The sequence below is a fragment of the Sceloporus occidentalis genome, unplaced genomic scaffold (genome assembly GCF_023333645.1).
Source record: "Sceloporus occidentalis isolate IW3139 unplaced genomic scaffold, rSceOcc1.0.p SCAF_234, whole genome shotgun sequence".
NCBI lineage: Eukaryota > Metazoa > Chordata > Lepidosauria > Squamata > Phrynosomatidae > Sceloporus > Sceloporus occidentalis.
The window spans coordinates 809,874-829,573 of NW_028317214.1; the positions used below are offsets into that span (position 1 = coordinate 809,874).

Here is a 19,700-nt window from a genome sequence, read left to right on the forward strand (position 1 = left end):
ATGTCATTCGCGGCTGGTCTATATAAAATGACAAGCGAAAGCGGCCAGGTCTGGGGTCTCGCACAGGTATTCTGCCGGTAATTCCCATCTAAGTCTTTTAACCGCTTCACTCACGAAGTAGACGGCAACGCCGAATACACCGTTTCCTAGCAACTGCAAATAGCGTGTTCTAGTAACAGGAAGTGACGTCCAAGGCTCCAACAGTTCCTTTAATTCCGCCCTCCCAGTTCGTCACTTCCTGCGGCTCGAGTCCCGCCAGATGCTTTTCCTTGACACGGTGGGCGTGAGGGCGGGCCTTAAGCTTACCTTGAACGGAGGAGGTGCATGTAATTCGGTGTTACAGGCGGAAGCGCTGCTGTGACGCCTACCGGGGGGGGCAGTTGTTTGGAAACCGGGGAGTCACCTGCCCTCGTAGGGAACGTATAGGTATGCGCGGCATATTTGAATTCCGAAACAGCCAGCACCTAGCTATCTTTTGAGTAACAGGGCCGAAAGCAACGTGCCTTTCGCTCGTAATACGTTGCCATAACAGTCAAGTTGTTTTGCGTGCGTTTATCTGAAATAGTATTCTGTTTACTGTAGTACTGTGCCCGGTCTTTAATACGCTATTGCATTTATTTCTCATAAAATAAATATGCTTTGTACAGGAATGTGTGATTTTGTGTTCTGTTTCTTTGTGATGCTAATCTAGTTGACTTGTCTGTCTTTTTTTTCCCCCCCTTCTTCTTCCATGGTGTATTCCACTTAAAAGTATTGGCGAGAGAAGTATCTTCCATCATGCCCACTAGTAAAGTAATACAACCCGTTTTAAAAATGAAAGTGGATGAGCTGTTTCTACATTGGTTGAGCGAGACGCCAACACAGCTACTACTGAAGGACTATTTAAGAAGGATAAAAAATGGAGAGAAGTTTCCCGGCGTCACCGGGCACTCGGATGATGAGACCATTTCGATTTCTAGCAAAAGCAATTTGCAACCTGCTCATAAATTACTAGACAATCTTTCCATCTCCTCCATGGCGCCCTGTAGTCCTCCGTCTCGTTCTCCATCTTCTCTCCCTCTGGGTTCTTTTGGAAGTCCAAGGAACGGGCTTACCCCGAGAACACGTAGATCTATTGGAGCAAGATTGGTAAGTGTGGTGTCGTTTTTCACAGATATTGTAACGTAAGCATTTTGCGTAATTTTTTTTTAATTTATTTTATTACTGTTTTTACCTATTGCGACATGCATGTGTACTTTTTGGTACAAGATACTTTAGCAAAGAAAGCTGCTTCTGGCATCTTGTAAAAGCAACAGCAGCCAGATGTACTTTTTTGCAAAAATGTAAGCATTGAAATTTTCTGAAAAAAATTATTATTGAACTCTGCATCTATGACATTGTTCCACCTGTGATTATCGATCTGCTGATCTGAAGACTGAAAGGTCTTGACTGTAGAGGTCCTTCTAACTTACCGGAAAGCTCATCACCATGCGTATCATGTTCTCAGTACCCACAGAGGTTTGTGTCTTTGCTTGAGGCTTACCGTACATTAAAGCTTGTTGAAATAACAGCTGTGCGTTGGTGTTCAATATCAAGAGAAGAGTCGCATATGTATTTGTGATCTTTAAATGTGCCTCTTCGTCAAATAATGCATTTTAGAGTGCTTTGTAAGTACTCTAATATGCATTTATGTAAAACAAATACATTGCTTACTTGTAGCGCAATGCCCCCCCCCCCCCCCAAGCAGCCTACCAGAGTCAGGAAAGTGGTCCCACTATAAGCAATGGGAGCTTTTTCTGCGTATAAGGGGTCTTACTAGAATCCCCTCCTCCCATTTGCACAAAAGGGCATATGGTGGCTGTGTCGTCCCACTGAGTATGTTCCATTGATTTTTATTTTTTTTTCCTTTGAAATTTGTGCTGTGTTAAATGAGAAATACTGCTCATTTTCTCACAGGAGATCCGGCGGCCACCTGGTAAGTCGACAGTCCTGGGTTTTCTGAGCGTACGGATGTTGGGACCCACTCTGTTGGTGACTTACGTTCAGATTAGCAATTGTTTTACGCATACTAGCCTGCTGAGAAGATCAATGTGTAATCGTACTGAAATATTTCGTATTAATGAAGTGTCACATAACTATAAACATGTATCACCGGTATGCAGGTTTAAGCATATAAACCGCATTGTTTTTTTTAATGTTCCCTTAATTTAATATTGATTTACAGAATAAATCAGGGCAATCTTATCCAGGTTAAGTAAACCTACGTCGTAGTATTTTACTGATTAAAATAAGCCGTATACAATACATTTCAAAGGTTTGGTGTCACTTAGAAATGTCTTGTTTTTGTATGGATCAGAAATAGAGAGTAGATGTTGTTTGTCAATGGCTGTTGTAGACATGGCTGGATTTGCATAATTTCTTCTTGATAAATTGCAGGTTGTTTGGGTCTGGCAGCCATCAGAAACATTTTAGATGTGCTAGTTCTGCATAATATACCTCTTTTAAGTGTTCAATTTACCTGTTCCCCTGCGCAAGAGAGGTCCTGTTGACAAGGATGTGTTACACTATGTCTTTGTGTGCGAGCAGGTTATTGTTTTTCTGCTGGTAGGCAAGTCCTACTGTTCTCCAAAATAAGAATTGCATCCTCTGTAATTATGTGACTTGTAATCTGAAGAATAAAATTGCATGTTTTTGTCATTTTGAGACTTGGAATGAAGCTGTGGCTACTCCCAGGCATAGTGATTTTTTTCTATTTTTAGAAACCTAGTAAAATTTCCAGGATACAAATGCATTCTTGAAGGGATTAGTTACAAATTTGCTCTGCGTCATCCATCTGCTTCTGCTTTAGACAGCTGGTGCAACACCGCCACCAAGCACTAAATATAGAAATCATTCATATTTTCTAGAAGAGCCACCTTCCCTCGTAATATATGTTCTGATTTGGATAGCTGGGAAAGTGTGCACCATTCAAAGCAGTTCTTTATACAACAAAGTCCAAATGAAGACATTTAGTATTTTTTTTGTTGCTTCCTCTTTAATTGTTTGACAAGATAAATGCTATACATGCTATGACAATGACATGATGTCAAGAAATCACAATAGATAGGGACTGGACTGAGTTGATCTAATCAAACATCACTTTCTATGCTTTTGACTTTGGCGGTCCACACTGGTATTTGTATGTGCACATGCACCTTTTGGTCCTGATTTGTAGTATAAGGGTACACGGTCAGAAGTGCTGCGTAAATTGTTGGCGCTATATAAATATAATGGTTTCTTTAGCATTGCACTTGTGATGCACAAACTGTAAAAATTACAGTTAAAAACTTTGTTTATAGTGCATAAAGATAAGCCTGCATGTGTTTCTTAGCGTCTCTACTAGTCATGGCTGTTGCTATAGTGTCCAGCCCAAACTCCTTTCCTTTTATTTATTTATTTTTTTTCTGTATTTTATAACTCAGTCCATCATTTCACTTGAAAAGACCTTTGGTGTGTTAACATATTTCAGTGGGTGACTCTTTCTGATGTTTCATCGTGTAGTGACATGCATTTTATTTTCTTGTGTGTGGGCTTATAGTTTTAGCTTACTTCATTGTGTGGCATAGATACATCTTGTAATCATTTAATACCCACTGGTATGCAATTTCCTCCTCTCTAGTCTTTTCTGTGCTTTGTTACATACCTGGTTGCTGCCTCCTTACAGCATGGTTTTGAATGAAACTGTTCAGGCAGGCATACCACATGTAAGCGTCCTTAAGTGCACTCTGTATTTTCCTCCTTGCTATTTCCAAAGGTGCAAACAAGGGCGATTCAGGCTGAGGTTGGTGGGTTTTGTTTTTTTTGTCTTTAGTATGTATGGGCATTCTGTTGTAGTAGAAGAATGCATATTCACTCGGTCAGGCCCAGGGTTTTCATAACCAAAGGACAGAATTCTTTTTTTTTCTTCTTGTTTGTTAAACCATGATTAAGCCTTTTCCATATTTGGTGAACCGATGTAAATTATACACAACTTTGTATCAAGTATCATTTTGAAAAATAGGGCCTTCTTTAATTAAAAAAAAAAAAAAAACATACTTAAATGGGGGAGGATCATTTTCAATTGGCCAGATTTAAAGATGACCCAAATAGGACATGGGTACAGGATGACCAGATTTGAAAAGAAAACAACTTTCAAAAAAACATTGGGTATTTGTAAGTTTTCTAAATAGTTCTAAAATATTAGAATCTATTTTGCAGGGTTTTTTTAGTAGCTTTTTTAGATGAGTAAAATATTTTTCAACTAAAAGTAAAAGGTTTTCAATACTATTTTATTACTATATTAGATAATGGTATCTAAAGAAAGCTGTTCTTGTCCTGAAAACAATTTATAATTTTTGTGGGGTTAGTAAATGAGAGGAAAATTACAGCTAAACAAACACAGCAGAACTATTACAATGTCCATTGTCACGAATGGTACAAAAAATAGTCCTGCTACAGGGGTCTTTATACATAAGATGGCTAGCGTGTACCATCTAATAAATTGGCCCATTAAAACTAAACGGGTAGATTCAAGCACAAAAATCTTTTTCTGACTGAGGCACCATTTGTGTGCCTTTTTACTCTCGAGTATTTCAGATAGTCACAAAATCTAAAACAATGTGAAACCCAGACGGACCTTTTTTAATAAATATTTATTTGCAAATCATCTCCATAGCCTGCTCATTAAAATATTCTAAATATATCTACACAAATACAGAACTTTGTAGTGGTAGATGTAATCCTTTTATTTTCAAGGTCAAAAAGGATAGTCCATGCCTGCAGGACATTAAAAATGTTTGGACCGCTGCCTTACTATAATTTTCAATGAGTCATTCGTAAACAGCTAAAGCATTTTGTTGGAAATGTCATTCTGTGCCTCTTAGATAAAGAGCACTGCCCCCGTCTGACTTTGGAGTCTGTACCGGCAGCTGGAACTATATCAGCCACAATTAGGCGTATGTTTCAAGCATCCGAAACTGTACATTCTACTTATAATATTTTGAAGCTGCCGCTTCCCATAAACTAAGAGATTGGCCGGCTGGAAGGTCCATGGTGAACTCCATGCTCTGGCCTTGATTGGTTTGTATAGCAATAGCAGAGTCTGTATAAAAGTCTATGATTCTGTCAATGATTTCATATTGGTTTCAAGCCCCCCCCCCTCTTCTGCGTATTTTACAGTCCTTCCTAAAAGCTTCGCTGTTCTTATCTGGCATTTTTGCTGTTCATGGTATGCGAATGGAGCTGTGCTCAGCATAAAGAGCTTTGCTCCTTTTTCTTTTAAAACAGGGGTCATGGTAATCATTACCTCAAGGTATCTTATAGATACCGGTGCATTGCCAATAGAGTGCTTGTGATATGGTAATGTTTTTTTTTTATACTTTAAAAAATTGCTTTTGTGTGTTTGTTTTTTTTGTCTGTTTAATTATATTTTAAATCTCTTGTAGTCTGCAAGAGTCCCAGACTGAAAGAATGTGTTTGATTACCCAGGGAATGTACCTAAAACATTACGTGCTCAAAGAAGGCGAATTAAATGGCTTGGCAGCCCCTTTAAATGGGTGTAAGCAAACGTCAGTTTTTGGTGCTTGTCACCTGGAACCTTTTTCAGCACTTTCCGATTGAAGCCGCTTGGTATGTGTGGGAGATGTCATCGGTCAGGCGGTACGAGATAAATAGCTTGCCTTCCTTCACTATAAATACCCACCGGCTGAATGTAGCTATAGAAATGGTACAACTAAAATAGAAAAGGAGGGCTAGATGTGGGGAACAATTGCACCATTGTGTCTAGAAGTGGTAATATGTCAGCGGAGATGAGATGAGGCTTCGTTAAATGAACATGTTTTAACAGCTTTTGTTGGGGGGGGAAAAAACAAACTCTACTAGTAATTAAGCTTGATGTTTGAAACGCCTTTATTCTAAAGAATTGTACATGTAATGTTTAATATCCGATACGTTTGCATTACTCATGTTTGGAGCTGCTTGTCGCTAGTATAGACTGTTGCAGAACTTGGCTACATTAGGAGTTAAAGTTAAGACTTTATCTAAAGCTGGCTGTCAGGGCCAACAGCAAAGGTAACTTTTCTCCTGATCTTTCCGCTGTACTGCAAACCAGTCATTTTATTGGCCTGTGATTGACTCGTAGAGTTTATGCAGCGAGGAATGTATAAAGAAGTCACAATGAAAGTAACACAAAAACAGGACTCTGTGTCTGACAGTTGTAATGTTTTGCCGTGTGATTTTTGAAGCGGCCCTTTCTCTCCCTCTGTAAAAATCACAATAAGCTTGGACAGCCTAGACGTAATGTATACTCGGCTGTAAGTGGCGTTGTGTGACGTCACCGGTGGGAGTGATTCGGTGGGGCAGCTGTGACTGCTTGCCCCTTCACCCTTTAAAGCCCTGAATCCTTCTTGCAAGAAGTGAGGTCAAGACAGCCTTTCTATGCCTCTGAGACTCTGAATATGCAGCTTGACAGCCAGGATATAAATTCCTCTGGGCTTGACTTTTATATAAGTAAATAGTAAGGAGAGCTGACTTCATACATTGCAGCGATGCGCCCTGCAGTTGTCTCCAGCTTGAATTCCCTTCATGTATGTAAGAAGAACATGTATTGCTTGGGTAGATCGTGCTGATTGGATTCCTCTCCTGCCCTCCACTGGATTATCAGTTGCTGCATATTTGCTAATGTGATAGAGGCCGCGTTGAAGGGAAGAAGAATGTAAATGCCCTAAAGAGCCCTAGCCACTTCATTCACGGAGCGGTTACTGTGGTGTCTGGCGAGCTGCAGTTGTAGCAAGAAGCTGGAGTCGTAGCAAGAAGCTGCAACTTCCCACAGAGTTTGGCTGCTTTGCTCCCCCTCTCTCGTTTCTTAGTTTACATGTTACGCTCTCTTCAAGCAACAGGGTGATTCTTTTTGCTGTGTGAAGTCCCTGGAATTCTTTTTGTGAGGGGCAGTCTCCCTCTGACCGTTCAAGCACTGTCATCAAGAGGGTCGTGTAGTCTGTCCCAATGTATGGAGCCGGACACTGGTGCTGCACGTCTTCTCAACTAACCGCAGGACTTTTTCTGTCATAACAAACCTGTTGCCGTTTATTTTTTTTGCTGGGATTTTATTTTGCATCAGACGTATTTTTTTTATGAAATCTGGAAGTATGAGGATTAAGGAGATCTCCCTAAGGCAGGATCCAGACCTGAGAAAGGAATTGGCATTGTTGGCTCGTGGATGTGATTTTGTTTTGCCTTCAAGATTCAAAAAGAGACTCAAGGCTTTTCAACAGGTCCAGGTTTGCATGGCATATACTTCTTAAGATCTTTATGATAAACATGCTAAAGGGATGGTTTAAACATTTTATTTATATAAAATATTCTTTCCCATCCCTGTAGATTGTGTGTAGGATAATAGCTCATTTTTGTGTGTATAAATTTGTTTTTATGAAATGTGCTTTAGTTATGCAACTAATATATTAGTTTGTAGTAGTCATAAGGCCAAACTAGTAGACCAACTGGTACCCAAACTACAACAAATCAAGGAATGCAATGTTCTGTGTTAAGAAGCCTGAGGGACACAGTCCGCCCGAAGAACTGTCGCACTGCTACCCCCAGCAATTACATGGCCAATGAAATGTACATCAAAGGGATGACTGCTTCTTTAAAAGGATTGTATCACCATCACTGCTTTTAGCATCACTTATTTTCAGAACTACCGATAGTTAGTGTGTGTAACAGCTTTCTGTCTTTTCCATGGAAACATTTTCCTTGAGTGTAAAATACATCGATATGGATTAGCATGGACAAAAATTGGGGGAATTTCCTTTACCGGGAGGCATGTGATATTTTGGGTGACTTTCTTGCTCAAACACCACACTGAGCTGATTCTTTATGGCAAAGATAATGAAGTCTGCCCCTCATCGGACTTTCATCGGTCTCAGTGTGCTGTTAGTTGACATTCTGTCTACTGCGGTCAGTAAGATAAGGGGTCAGGGTGTTTGTGTAGTAGATTGAGCGAAGATAAGAACTACAACACATACAGATGGCTAATATGCAACTACCAGAAAACATGCAAAAGCTAGAACTGTTTTTTTGTATTTTTTTAGGGGGGGGGGATAGCAGTTCCCATTTGTGAGTTCGATTGTTTTAATAGAGTTTATTACCAGACAAGAGCCGTACGTCCCATCTCAGCTGCCCTTTTTTTCATAGCTGTTACAAAACATGAAACCTTATTTGGTGTGTGGCCACGTCTCCGTTCCGAATAGCCTTACGTCTGTCCGATGCTTCCTTAAATTCCCTCGCTGTGTTAACCTCTACTACTTCTGCTAGGATACCGCTCCACCTGCCCAGCAAACAAACACTCTGTGACGTCAAAGCCAAGCATCTTAGAATTTAAGCCTGTACTTTTTGCTGAATTATGCCTTAATTTCTTCAGTCACATTGTTCATGTAAAGTAGGAACAGGGTACTGGTAAAAGAAAGCAGAAATCTTGGTGCTCAACACTTCATGTAGCAAGAAACCTTCTGTATGCATTTTATATTTTATACATGAAATGTACTAATGCCTCTACAATTGTCACGTTTCTAAAATTTCATATATTCTGGTGCTTATAGCTATTGGTAACTTCTTACTCTTGCATAAGATACCTAGGCCACCACAAGAAATAGTTGCCCAGATGCTACGTACATGGCTAGTAATACTTCTATTGGACTAAGAGCCATGCAGTAAGACGAGCTGCTTCTCTCCTTGTGTTCAGGTGGCCACTGGTGCCTCTCCAGATTTGGTGGCCAATTTTCCCCTTTTTGGTTATACGCCCTGCTGACAGGAGGCTGCCACCAGCAGTCAGTGGACAGTGTTTCTCCGTGGAAATCCCTTGCTAGCATGTACTGACACGACGGAAATATCAAGTCCAATAGATACTTCACCCCCATACCTTCAAAGAGTTATATGAAAAGGCCTACTTTTATGACCGGTATGAGCGTTAACAGTGGTTTCCTAATAACACCCACGTGTGCTAAAAGCCCACAATCACCCTTTCAAGTTCCCGTGTGGATTATCCATGAACATGGGACCTACACATTTGAACATGTTTGGTGTATTTAGCCTCTGATTTTTCTACTCCCTGTAATGTGTGACCTCTGTCCAACATCATTTTGGCCAAACCATACTTCAATTATTGTGAATGTTGAATTCAAGGAATCGTGTGTTGAGTGACTTTGTGTATCCTTGTCCTTTTATTATCCCGTACTATGTCTTGAAACGGTCTGGATTAAGGCAACGAGAAGTCTTGCGTATATATCTGAATTTTGTGTGCACCCTTTAAGATATAGGTGAACTTGCATGGATTTTTGGTTACTTAGTCTGCTTATTTTGTTTTCTCCATTTTATTCTTAAGGCACAGCCAAAAAAAGAGGAGCCGTTAACGCCTACCTTAAGCCAAAGCATTCCGAAGTTTTACTTCCCTAAGGGCTGCCCGAAAGCAAATATGAACATTGATCTTATCATTTCAAAAATCGAGAAGACTTTTTCGCTCTTTCCGAACGAGAGAGCAACCCTAGAAGATATGGGGAAAGTGTCAAAGGTATTTAAGTATGTTAAATATAACAACTTATAAGAGTGATAACATAAAGTAGTACGGAGCCAGTGGTGTCCAACCTGTTTCTACTAGGCCCTCTAGCACAATAGTTCCAAGGATGATACTTGAGGCATAGTGTCACACAAAATGCTGAATACTGCATGTGTAAAAGCCATGTTTGAAGCCCTTCTTTTTATATACGCAACTGCTTTCGTAAACTCCACTGCGTCACTCATACAATTAAAATGGAACCTATGAACAGAACTCTCTGCTGACATGACAGATATTAGGCACATAACCTTACCATGTTTGTGATTAAAAAATATCAAAGAAATTGATACAAGGTCATTTCCAATTTGGACTTTTTTCATGATATAAAACTAGTATTCTAGTGTTCCATTGATGCTATATGTTCAGTAGTACTATCTGAGCAATCGCTAGATGGTTGCTTTTAAGAACTCAAAACCAATACGGGTGGATCTGCAGTGATACTGTATACCCGAGACCCATCTATGAATCATTCTAGTACCTAGGGTATGTTTATAATGTCAGTTTCAAACCCAGCTGTATTGGTTTCTTAAACCCCTAACAGGAAGTAGATAATGTAAAAAAAAAAAAAAAAAAGTTGTATTTAACTATATGAAATCCATTGACACGCACGGCATACATCTGGGTTAGTACCTGCACGCTGTAAACATAACTCTGCGTTTCCGGTTTCATTTGTTGGATTCTTTCTTTCTGCACATTACGCATCCGCCTTTATCTAGTGTGCAAACTAGTACAAGTAATCTATGATTTTGTAAGTGATATTGCATTGCCTAGGTTCCTACAAAGAAAACTTCTTTTAAACAAAATTCCGTACTACCAAGCACATGACAAAGGTAGGAGTCCCGTAGCAATACAGTGCGGAGGAAAACATTGTTTTTGTCCTCGCAAGCAGTTTTAATAGTTTAAGCTAGGCAGGCAGTGCCAGAATTCCCTACTGGGACATATTCCCAGTACAACATCGAAGACAGAAGGGTGTTTGTTTTAATTGCCTGGCCTGCTTTTTGTCATGTACTTTTATCCCAGCGTGAGGCTTTTAAACTGCTAAATAAGGCAATGGGCAATATTTTATTTTTTTTCTGCTTCAAGAGTTTGTTTATAAACTGTTACTGTGTAACAGCGTCTGTGGATATTACACCTAGTAATAAGACCGTTTTGTGTAGGTACTAGGTGAAATCAAGCACTGTATGTAATGTTCTAAACACTTTTTAACACTCTTTAATGGTACGATCCATTGGGTAACTTGTGTATTACAGATACAGACAGGGCTGGATGCATCTGCATGCGCATAGCACCTTAGCGACCCATTGAGTGTCATGTGTAAATATACTACAAATGAAGACCTGGCGAGTTGCATGTGTCCACAGTCCGCTGAAACTGAATGTATTACCTTTGTTGAGGTGATGCTGGGATGTAAACATACATGTGTTTCCCTTCCAGGCTTGTGAATGTCCTATTTACTGGAAGGCACCGCTGTTTTATGCAGCTGGAGGGGAGCGGACAGGGTTTGTGTCGGTCCACAAGTTCGTGGCTATGTGGAGAAAGTACGTTTCTATGCCCCCGCTATTCTTATTTTGTTATGTCTTCTCGGCCAACAGTGTAAAACTGCCCTGTTTTGATCACAACTTCTAAAAAAAAAATAACAATCATATTGTGATTTTATGAAATTTATATGCCAGTGTTAAACAAACATCCCTGCTGATGTCATGAACGCCTGAACATGCATTTATATATTGAGGCGCTAATCAGCATAGGGATCTCTCAGCGGCAATTTTGTTCATTTTGTGCATTTCAGTGCCAGCTGGACCCCAGGGCTGAGTTAATGTTCTTTTTTTCTTTTTCTAGAATCTTACAAACGTGCCATGATGAGGCTGCTAAATTTATCCAACTCCTAGCCAAGCCCGGCTGTGCTTATCTGGAGCAGGAAGACTTCATTCCCTTTGTGCAAGTAAGAATTCTTTTTTGAAGTTGCTACCTGAATGTAGCAATTAAAGCATTAGGATTAGGGCACAAACCCCACTGCTTTTTATTTTCTAACGTGCTCGATTGCCCAGTTACAGATTATATACGTTCGGCTTCATTGGTCCATCGTAGTGGTGATATCGCCACCGCGTTTCTGCCAGCAATGATGTCAACTACAGAAATCCTTCAAAGAAGGGTAGCATTGTTACCAGGACAACCGAAGCTTAATTTAAAAAAGGGGGGGGCTTGAGAAAAAAAAGCTTATTCTGTCCATATGCTGAATCAGTCCTTTAATGTTTTGCAATTATCGTTGTTGCTAAACATTTTTGCAAATTGTTATATCTAAATTGGACAAATCACTTACAATGTAACCAAGTATTGGTAGAATTGGAGCAGATTTTCTTCCTTGTCATGGAAAAGCTTCTTTTTAGAATTCTTGCATACACTGAAACCGCTCGTGGCAGCCTATGTTTCTATTTATTTTTTTTAAACTTCATTAAGGGGCATGCATACAGACATAGGATTTGATCATTCTGTCTGTCCGTTTTTTTTTCTGATCTAAAAACTCAGACCTTGATCATTGCGTGGTCTAGTCTTAAGTTCCAGATTTGTCTCTCATGCATGTTTATATTCCCTTACTGTATTTGCATCTATCACTTCTGATAGAAGGCCACTTATCGTGCCTCCCTCTCGGTAAAGTAAAACTTCCTCGCTTTACATCAAACAAACAAACAAAAAAAAAAAATTCTCATTTTACAATGTGAGATTCTTTCAAATGTTCAGATGTTTCTATCCCAAACATTTTAAAATGTAGTTTTAGACAGAAAAACACAACCAAAAATGTGTATGCAAATCTGTAATACCTGCATTTCGTGTCTTCTGTCCAGGATGTGGTTAACAGCCATCCACATTTAACATTTCTGAGAGAAGCCTCCGAATTTCATTCTCGCTACATTACCACAGTAAGTATTTATTTCCTTTCCTTATATTCTATTGTCAGGTTAACGTTTATATTTGTTAAAGTAAAAGTACATCAAGGGTCTGATTTCGCTTCCACACCTTATAGACGACAAATACCAGATTTTGCTGCAGTTTAGCGATAAAGATTTGTCAATGACTTTACATTCAGCTCATCGGTTGCGCTATGCATTGAGACGAGACAATCGTGTCTGGTTATTTAGCAAGAAAGGCTTAGTACGTCCTACGTTTTGTATGGTTAAATCTGTGACGACACGCAGAAAACATAATTAACTATGAATTATACCAGCTCAGATCTTGTAGGAGAACCTCAAAGCTTGGCTTTTCATAATCCAAGTTAAAAGTTTCAACTCTTCTTTTAAGTTGTGTTCTAAAACACAGATGGCTCTATCTATATCGATTTGGTATAGGGGAAGAGACTTTTTTTTTTTTCTTTTCTTCAAACTGCGGTATTCTTTAGTGTTCGGTGGACCAGACCCAGTCCAGTTGTTAAGAATCTACACAGGGTGTTTTGGTTTTGTTTTTTTTGGGGGGGGGGGTTAGAATTCCCAGGACTTAATTTCTTACGTTTTGAGTCTGCAAGTTGGTGATTCTGTAGCCCGTGTCTCCTCTCTTGAGTGCGTTGCATGATCACTTCCATGCACACACACACAATACCCTTATAGTCATCCCAAAATGTGTTTAGGGAATGTTCTATTTTGTATTCCTAGTAGTGATCTGGAGACCTGCTATATAGGCAGACCTGCTTTCAGCCAGTTCTGGCTCCTTCTCCTAATGCCGAAGCAGACATATTACCCACGCTTGCCCTGTCCAAGCAATAAGACGGCAGACGGCACTGTTTGATGGCGCGTTCCTTGTTTAGTAAAAGACATGCACTCCCTCTCGCTTTGAAATGAGTCATTGAAAAGTTATTACGCCCCCTGATGTCTTTTGACATTGTGAGTGTGCTGTGAAGTTCTGTTATATTGAAGCTTTTTGGAGTATATATCTTGGCTGGAATCCTGCATTTCATGATAAATGGATATTGTGACAGTGAATATTTACATGTCTCTAATAATATTTTGGCATATGCAAACGTCTATCGGTACTCCGAGAGCGCTTGATATGGTGCTTCTTAAAATCTACCAGGGAACGACGAACAGTTGTTAGGAACATAATTGCAAAAAGGCCAGACTCCCACTGATCTGTCTGCATTTCACACCAGTTGTACAGTAGTAACGTGATCCGTGTGCATATTGCTAAATAATGTGCTAGATATTTAAGACTGGGGATTTTTTCTTTTGTAGTTTGTGCCAAATCTGGTCTTTGCATAATCTTTTTAATGTAGATCGGTGTTAAAGGAGTTTTAAACTGTGTTTTTCACTTGCTTGGTCAGAAATGCTTTTGACTTGATAAAGGGAGGACTCCCGAAAGCTCGTCTATTATTTTAAATACTGTTAGTCCAATAAAAAAAGGTATTACAAGATTCTGCAACATTCAGTTTTTTTGCATTCTTATACACTGGACTAATACGGCTACCCCAAACTAAAGGAGTTTGTGAAATATTTGTGTAGTGTTTACTTGGTAGACGGGGTGATCTAGACTAGAGAACCTGTAACCTGTGTGATGAAGCACTTGGAAGTTTGGGTATACCACTGTCACAAATGCACAGCAGGCCACCGCAAAGGGCTTTGTGAAATGTTAGGTTCTGGTGATTTTTCAGTACTCTTGTGAATGTGACAATCGTATGTAACTTTTTGGTGTCACATTTATGAACTGGATCAACAAAGTCCTATAGAACTATTTTAGTGATTAGCTCCTCCGCATTTTACATTTCTTTCAGATAGTTGTCCTTTTTTTTTATGTTCTGTCTCCTGTCCGTGACAAGATTACACTTCAGAGAAGTTATATTAATCTACAAAGCTGAAACTTTAACAGAAGTCCTCGGTTTAAAGTGGAGGAAATGCAGTCTGCAATATGCATTGGACCTGAACAATAGCGTGACCTTTTTCTTAGCGTGCCAGCATTTTATTTATGAAAGATTTACCGCACATGCAGGTTATTCAGAGGATATTCTACCTGGGGAACAGGTCATGGTCTGGTCGGATTACGTGCGCTGAGCTTAGAAAAAGTAATTTTTTGCAGGTAAGATAAATTTTTATTTTTCCTTTTGGAGACGGAGAAAATGTTTTAAAAAATGACTAGACCTGCAGTTTTAACTAAACAGAAATTCAGTTCCATCATAACATCAAATTCCCCCTGAGTCCAGGTCTAATCTTTACTTCATGGTAACGCCTGTGCCTATCCCAATAAATTGCTTATTTATACAGTAAGTTGTTTTTTTGTGTATTAAACTTGATCTGATTTCCATCTAAGACACAACAAAAGAAGCAAACCACCAAACCCCTGAAGTTTTTTTTTTTCTTCCTTTCCTTTTGGTCTTTTTACAGCATATAGCATTATTGGAAGAGGAAGATATTAATCAGTCCACGGATTACTTTTCATATGAGCATTTCTACGTCATCTATTGCAAATTTTGGGAGCTTGATACCGACCATGACTTGTTCATTGATGAACAAGACTTGGCTAAGCATAATGATCACGGTAGGAGGAAATCCCAATACTAATGTCATGTCTATTATATTTCTACTTAGGATGTTGTTTTAAGTAGACCGTTAAATTCGTGGGGGCTCATCAAACTGGCACAGTAGATGGAAATAAATGCAGGTTTTACCTCATATAGAGTGGTCTCTAAATGTGTGGATTCACAAGTCATAGGGTTGTATAGTGTTAAATCATACAATGTTCAGCCTATATCTGAAATCTGCTTTTTAAACCATTAACCTTTCAAATGTGCTTAACGATGGGGAGAGTGTCAATTTGGCACCAAACATCAGTGTATATGGTTTTCCTGTTCACTTGAATAAATAAAATTGATACCCCCCCACTATTTGCCACTCTGCTTCCCTGATATGCTTTATACGACCTATATGCCACTCTGCCCTCCCAGACTTACCAATGCATTCCCAGACTTGTCCTCCTGTGCTTCAGACTCCCTGGTGTCTGGTGTGGGTAGCTGGTGAACGTCTGCACGATGCGCGTAGACAACCTCTGCTGGCACTCCGCCGGGACTTCTACAACTGAGCACCAAAAGGTCATGTCACGCAGGCGCTCTGTCATAGAAGCCCTGGCTGGAAGTGGATGGAGGATGGAGGTCTCCTGCGGGGGATCTGGATCTTAGTCTTGTAGTCAGACTTCTATTTGAGGTCTGATTAGAAGACAACCTGGAATATAAGACGAGGCATATTGTCTTCTAATCGAGCAAATACGGAACATTGTATAAAATATGTAAAATTCAAATTTCAAATGCATTCTCCGAAACTTGTTGCATAGAACTAATTTCATTTTGGTTTTTTCATTTTTGTTTTTTTCACAGCCATATCAAGTAGAATTATAGAAAGAATATTCTCTGGAGCTGTTACACGGTAGTTATGGTTTATTTAAACTTTGATAAATCTTTTATATTTTTTTTTTGAAAAAAGTAGAATAAAACAAACAATTGAGTTCCCTGTAACTCAACACAAAGTTAGAGGCTATGTAGCGCTATAGAAATAAAATAACTTGGATTCTGTACAGCAGAGCAGATCATTGACTGCAACAAAGTGCATACACTATTACAAGCTGTTATTTCATATGGTATGGAACCTGTATCTTATTCAACTATTCTTTGTTTGCACCCCCCACCATTCTTTAGGGGCAGAAAAGCCCAGAAAGAAGGAAAGATAGGTTATGCAGACTTTGTATGGTTTCTATTATCTGAAGAGGACAAGAAGACACAAACCAGGTGATTAACTGAATACACTGTATAAAATATTATAATACACTATAAATACCTGATGCCTAAGCTCAGAGGCGCCCTTGTTGTAAGGACTTTACTGTCTTCAATTACCGTGTACCCAGCTGAAAATGCATGCAGGGTGTGCAGCATTCACACGCGTGTATCACCATCGATTCGGAGCACAGAACCATGTGTTCTCAGCTATTTATTATTACTGATTGAGAACACTGCAGGAGTAGCATGCTATGTGTATACCATCACATCACGCAATGTATACCATCACATCACGCAATGTATACCATCACATCACGCAGTGTATACCATCACATCACGCAGTGTATACCATCACATCACGCAGTGTATACCATCACATCACGCAGTGTATACCATCACATCACGCAGTGTATACCATCACATCACGCAGTGTATACCATCACATCACGCAGTGTATACCATCACATCACGCAGTGTATACCATCACATCACGCAGTGTATACCATCACATCACGCAGTGTATACCATCACATCACGCAGTGTATACCATCACATCACGCAATGTATACCATCACATCACGCAATGTATACCATCACATCACGCAATGTATACCATCACATCACGCAATGTATACCATCACATCACGCAATGTATACCATCACATCACGCAATGTATACCATCACATCACGCAATGTATACCATCACATCACGCAATGTATACCATCACATCACGCAATGTATACCATCACATCACGCAATGTATACCATCACATCACGCAATGTATACCATCACATCACGCAATGTATACCATCACATCACGCAATGTATACCATCACATCACGCAATGTATACCATCACATCACGCAATGTATACCATCACATCACGCAATGTATACCATCACATCACGCAATGTATACCATCACATCACGCAATGTATACCATCACATCACGCAATGTATACCATCACATCACGCAGTACTTTCAAAAGCTCTCTAAAAACCCACCTTTTTTTTTTTCTTCTTCAAGAAGCGCACAACCGTTCTTCCTAATATAACTAAGCCATCATCCCCATCCAAGCAGTCCTCTGCCACGGTTTCACTTCCCCCTCAACCACCGACTAAATTGTAAGCTCGCCAGAGCAGGGCCCTCTTCTCCTCTTCTACCCGTTTGTTATTGTGTGTGACGTTAAACTATTCCACTCATTGTAACCGCGCTACGGTATCTGCTGGCACTTTATAAATAAGTGTAATGCAATGTACTTGGCATTTTGCTGGCATGAATGTGTCCGTAACCCCATTTCTCTCCAAATACATGGATTCTAGTTAAATTCTGACATTCCCATTTCCCCCACGCAGTATCGAGTACTGGTTTCGCTGCATGGACCTGGATGGTGATGGAGTGTTGTCTATGTACGAGCTTGAGTATTTCTATGAGGAACAATGTCAGAAGATGGAAAGCATGGCAATTGAGCCGCTACCTTTTGAGGACTGCCTCTGCCAGATGTTGGATCTTGTGAAGCCACAGTGTGAAGGTATTTTACGTCTGCTGGGTGCTGCTAGTCATTAGGAGTTCGGTGTAATGCCAACGGCAAATATAACTTCACTTATTACATGCTTTCTGTGCGTGCGAACAGAGCGTTCACAGAGCTGGAGCTGACTGAGGACTTTATGTATGGAGGTGTTTGGTGGGGAAAGAGGAAAGGTTCTGCAGAATCTCCCATGCATTTGCAAGGACACCACATAAAGACATTAACGTGCATATGTTGGCTGGAGTGTCCCATTTAATGTATCGACAAAAAAACCCTCTGTCTCCATAGCTTGCCTAAAACTTTAACCTTCATCCAGCAGCACTGTACATAATCCTACTAAATAAATGACAAAGACTAAGAATAAGGAGTTTTCATTTGTTGAACCATTGAAGATTATTTCTTTGCCTGCAGGAAAGATCACTCTGCAAGACTTGAAGAAATGCAAGCAGGCTCATCTGTTTTATGATACATTCTTGAATCTGGAAAAGTACTTGGACCATGAGCAAAAAGATCCATTTTCTATACTGAGAGTACGTAGTACATGAACTTTCCTGCTGGGTGGCCGTGAAAACGCTTTATGCTTTTCATACTTTACACTGACCACAAAACCGTATTTTACAGGTAGGCGAGAACGAAGGACAGGAACTTTCCGACTGGGAGAAATATGCTGCTGAAGAGTACGCGGTCCTTGTGGCTGAAGAGGCAGCAACTGAACAATGGAACGATGGGTAAGAGACATCAATACTGCAAATATATTCACATTTCCTCCAAGGATCCAGTAACCCACTAAATAGTAAGTGTTTTCTCTACGAATCCGCAGGGAATGTTGGAGCGGTGCTTGTCTTTTATAATACGGATTTGTCTTTTATAATACATAACCAAGTCACAGAGGGTGAAAGATTTAACTCGCCTGCAAACTTCTTTGTTTGTTCACACACTCCCATATATCCATTTGCTTTAAGTTGAAGTAAAAGCATTTGAACATTAAGTGTTATGGTGGAAGTGGAGCAATTGTTATGGAAGACATGTTTATAGATGTCTTTCTTACTTCCTGCATAGCTTTTTGGAAGCTACTCACCAAGAGCGGTCCTAGTCCTTTGTGTTTTATAAATATATATAATTTCCTGACACACATACTGAGAATGCTTCCGTGACAGTACAAGATCTGTGTGGAGGGCAGGGATGTTAAATCTCATCCATTTCAATCAAAATGGGGTCTTCTAGCATTTAAGCAGGCCTGAAATGACTAGATCTTAATGTTGTTTTTTTGTTTTTAGGGATTATGCCGAACTTAATGCTCTCCACACCCCAGTGGCCACTGACAGTAGGTATGCTGATGAAAAGAGGCCCTTCTTTGACATGCCCTCTCACGATGTGCCTGAAGATCTGGAGGACTATGACTATGAGGATGACTTTGAATGAACAACACTGTTGGATTCATGCAGCTGGCCTGCTCTTGTATGTTCTGTAATGCCTGAATGACATTGTCATCTTTATGCCAGGGTTATGAATTCCCGTTCCGCACACCTGATAATGGGTAGTGCTCAAACTCCTGGGCCTTACCGTTCTGTTCCCATACATAAGCCGGCTTGTCTGTCCTAATGCTGGAGAAATTAATAGAAATAGATCAATAGAAAACCCAACACAGCAGATACTTTAACTGAGGGATGACCTACCCAATGTTCTAAACCCCTCTTAACACTACCTCGGTTAAGTGTAACTCATGCAAGGTTGCCTAAGCAAACCGAATGTATGGACTTTAATCTTGCCTTATGCCTTTTTCTGCCCTTCTGTCTTGCTTTATCCTGCCTGCCCCATC

At 39.9% G+C, this 19,700-nt stretch overlaps 1 protein-coding gene across 3 annotated transcripts; it reads left to right on the forward strand.

Annotated features, from left to right (window-relative positions):
- Nucleotides 1–777: 777 nt before the first annotated feature.
- On the forward strand, nt 778–19,303 carry LOC149276553 (serine/threonine-protein phosphatase 2A regulatory subunit B'' subunit beta-like). 3 transcript variants are annotated; one of them, XM_089503473.1, is made up of 13 exons: nt 778–1,134; nt 9,380–9,559; nt 11,039–11,142; nt 11,444–11,546; nt 12,448–12,522; nt 14,576–14,662; nt 14,968–15,121; nt 15,954–16,002; nt 16,272–16,361; nt 17,709–17,884; nt 18,293–18,411; nt 18,503–18,609; nt 19,159–19,303. In XM_089503473.1, exons 1-13 carry the CDS (start codon nt 778–780, stop codon nt 19,301–19,303), a joined length of 1,746 nt encoding a protein of 581 aa, XP_089359599.1. The 3 variants fall into 3 exon arrangements, with proteins under 3 accessions (XP_089359599.1, XP_089359601.1, XP_089359600.1); XM_089503475.1 differs by having other exon boundaries at nt 778–1,128; nt 9,374–9,559; nt 18,293–18,415; nt 18,507–18,609; XM_089503474.1 differs by having other exon boundaries at nt 778–1,128; nt 9,374–9,559.
- The last annotated feature ends 397 nt before the right edge of the window (nt 19,304–19,700 follow it).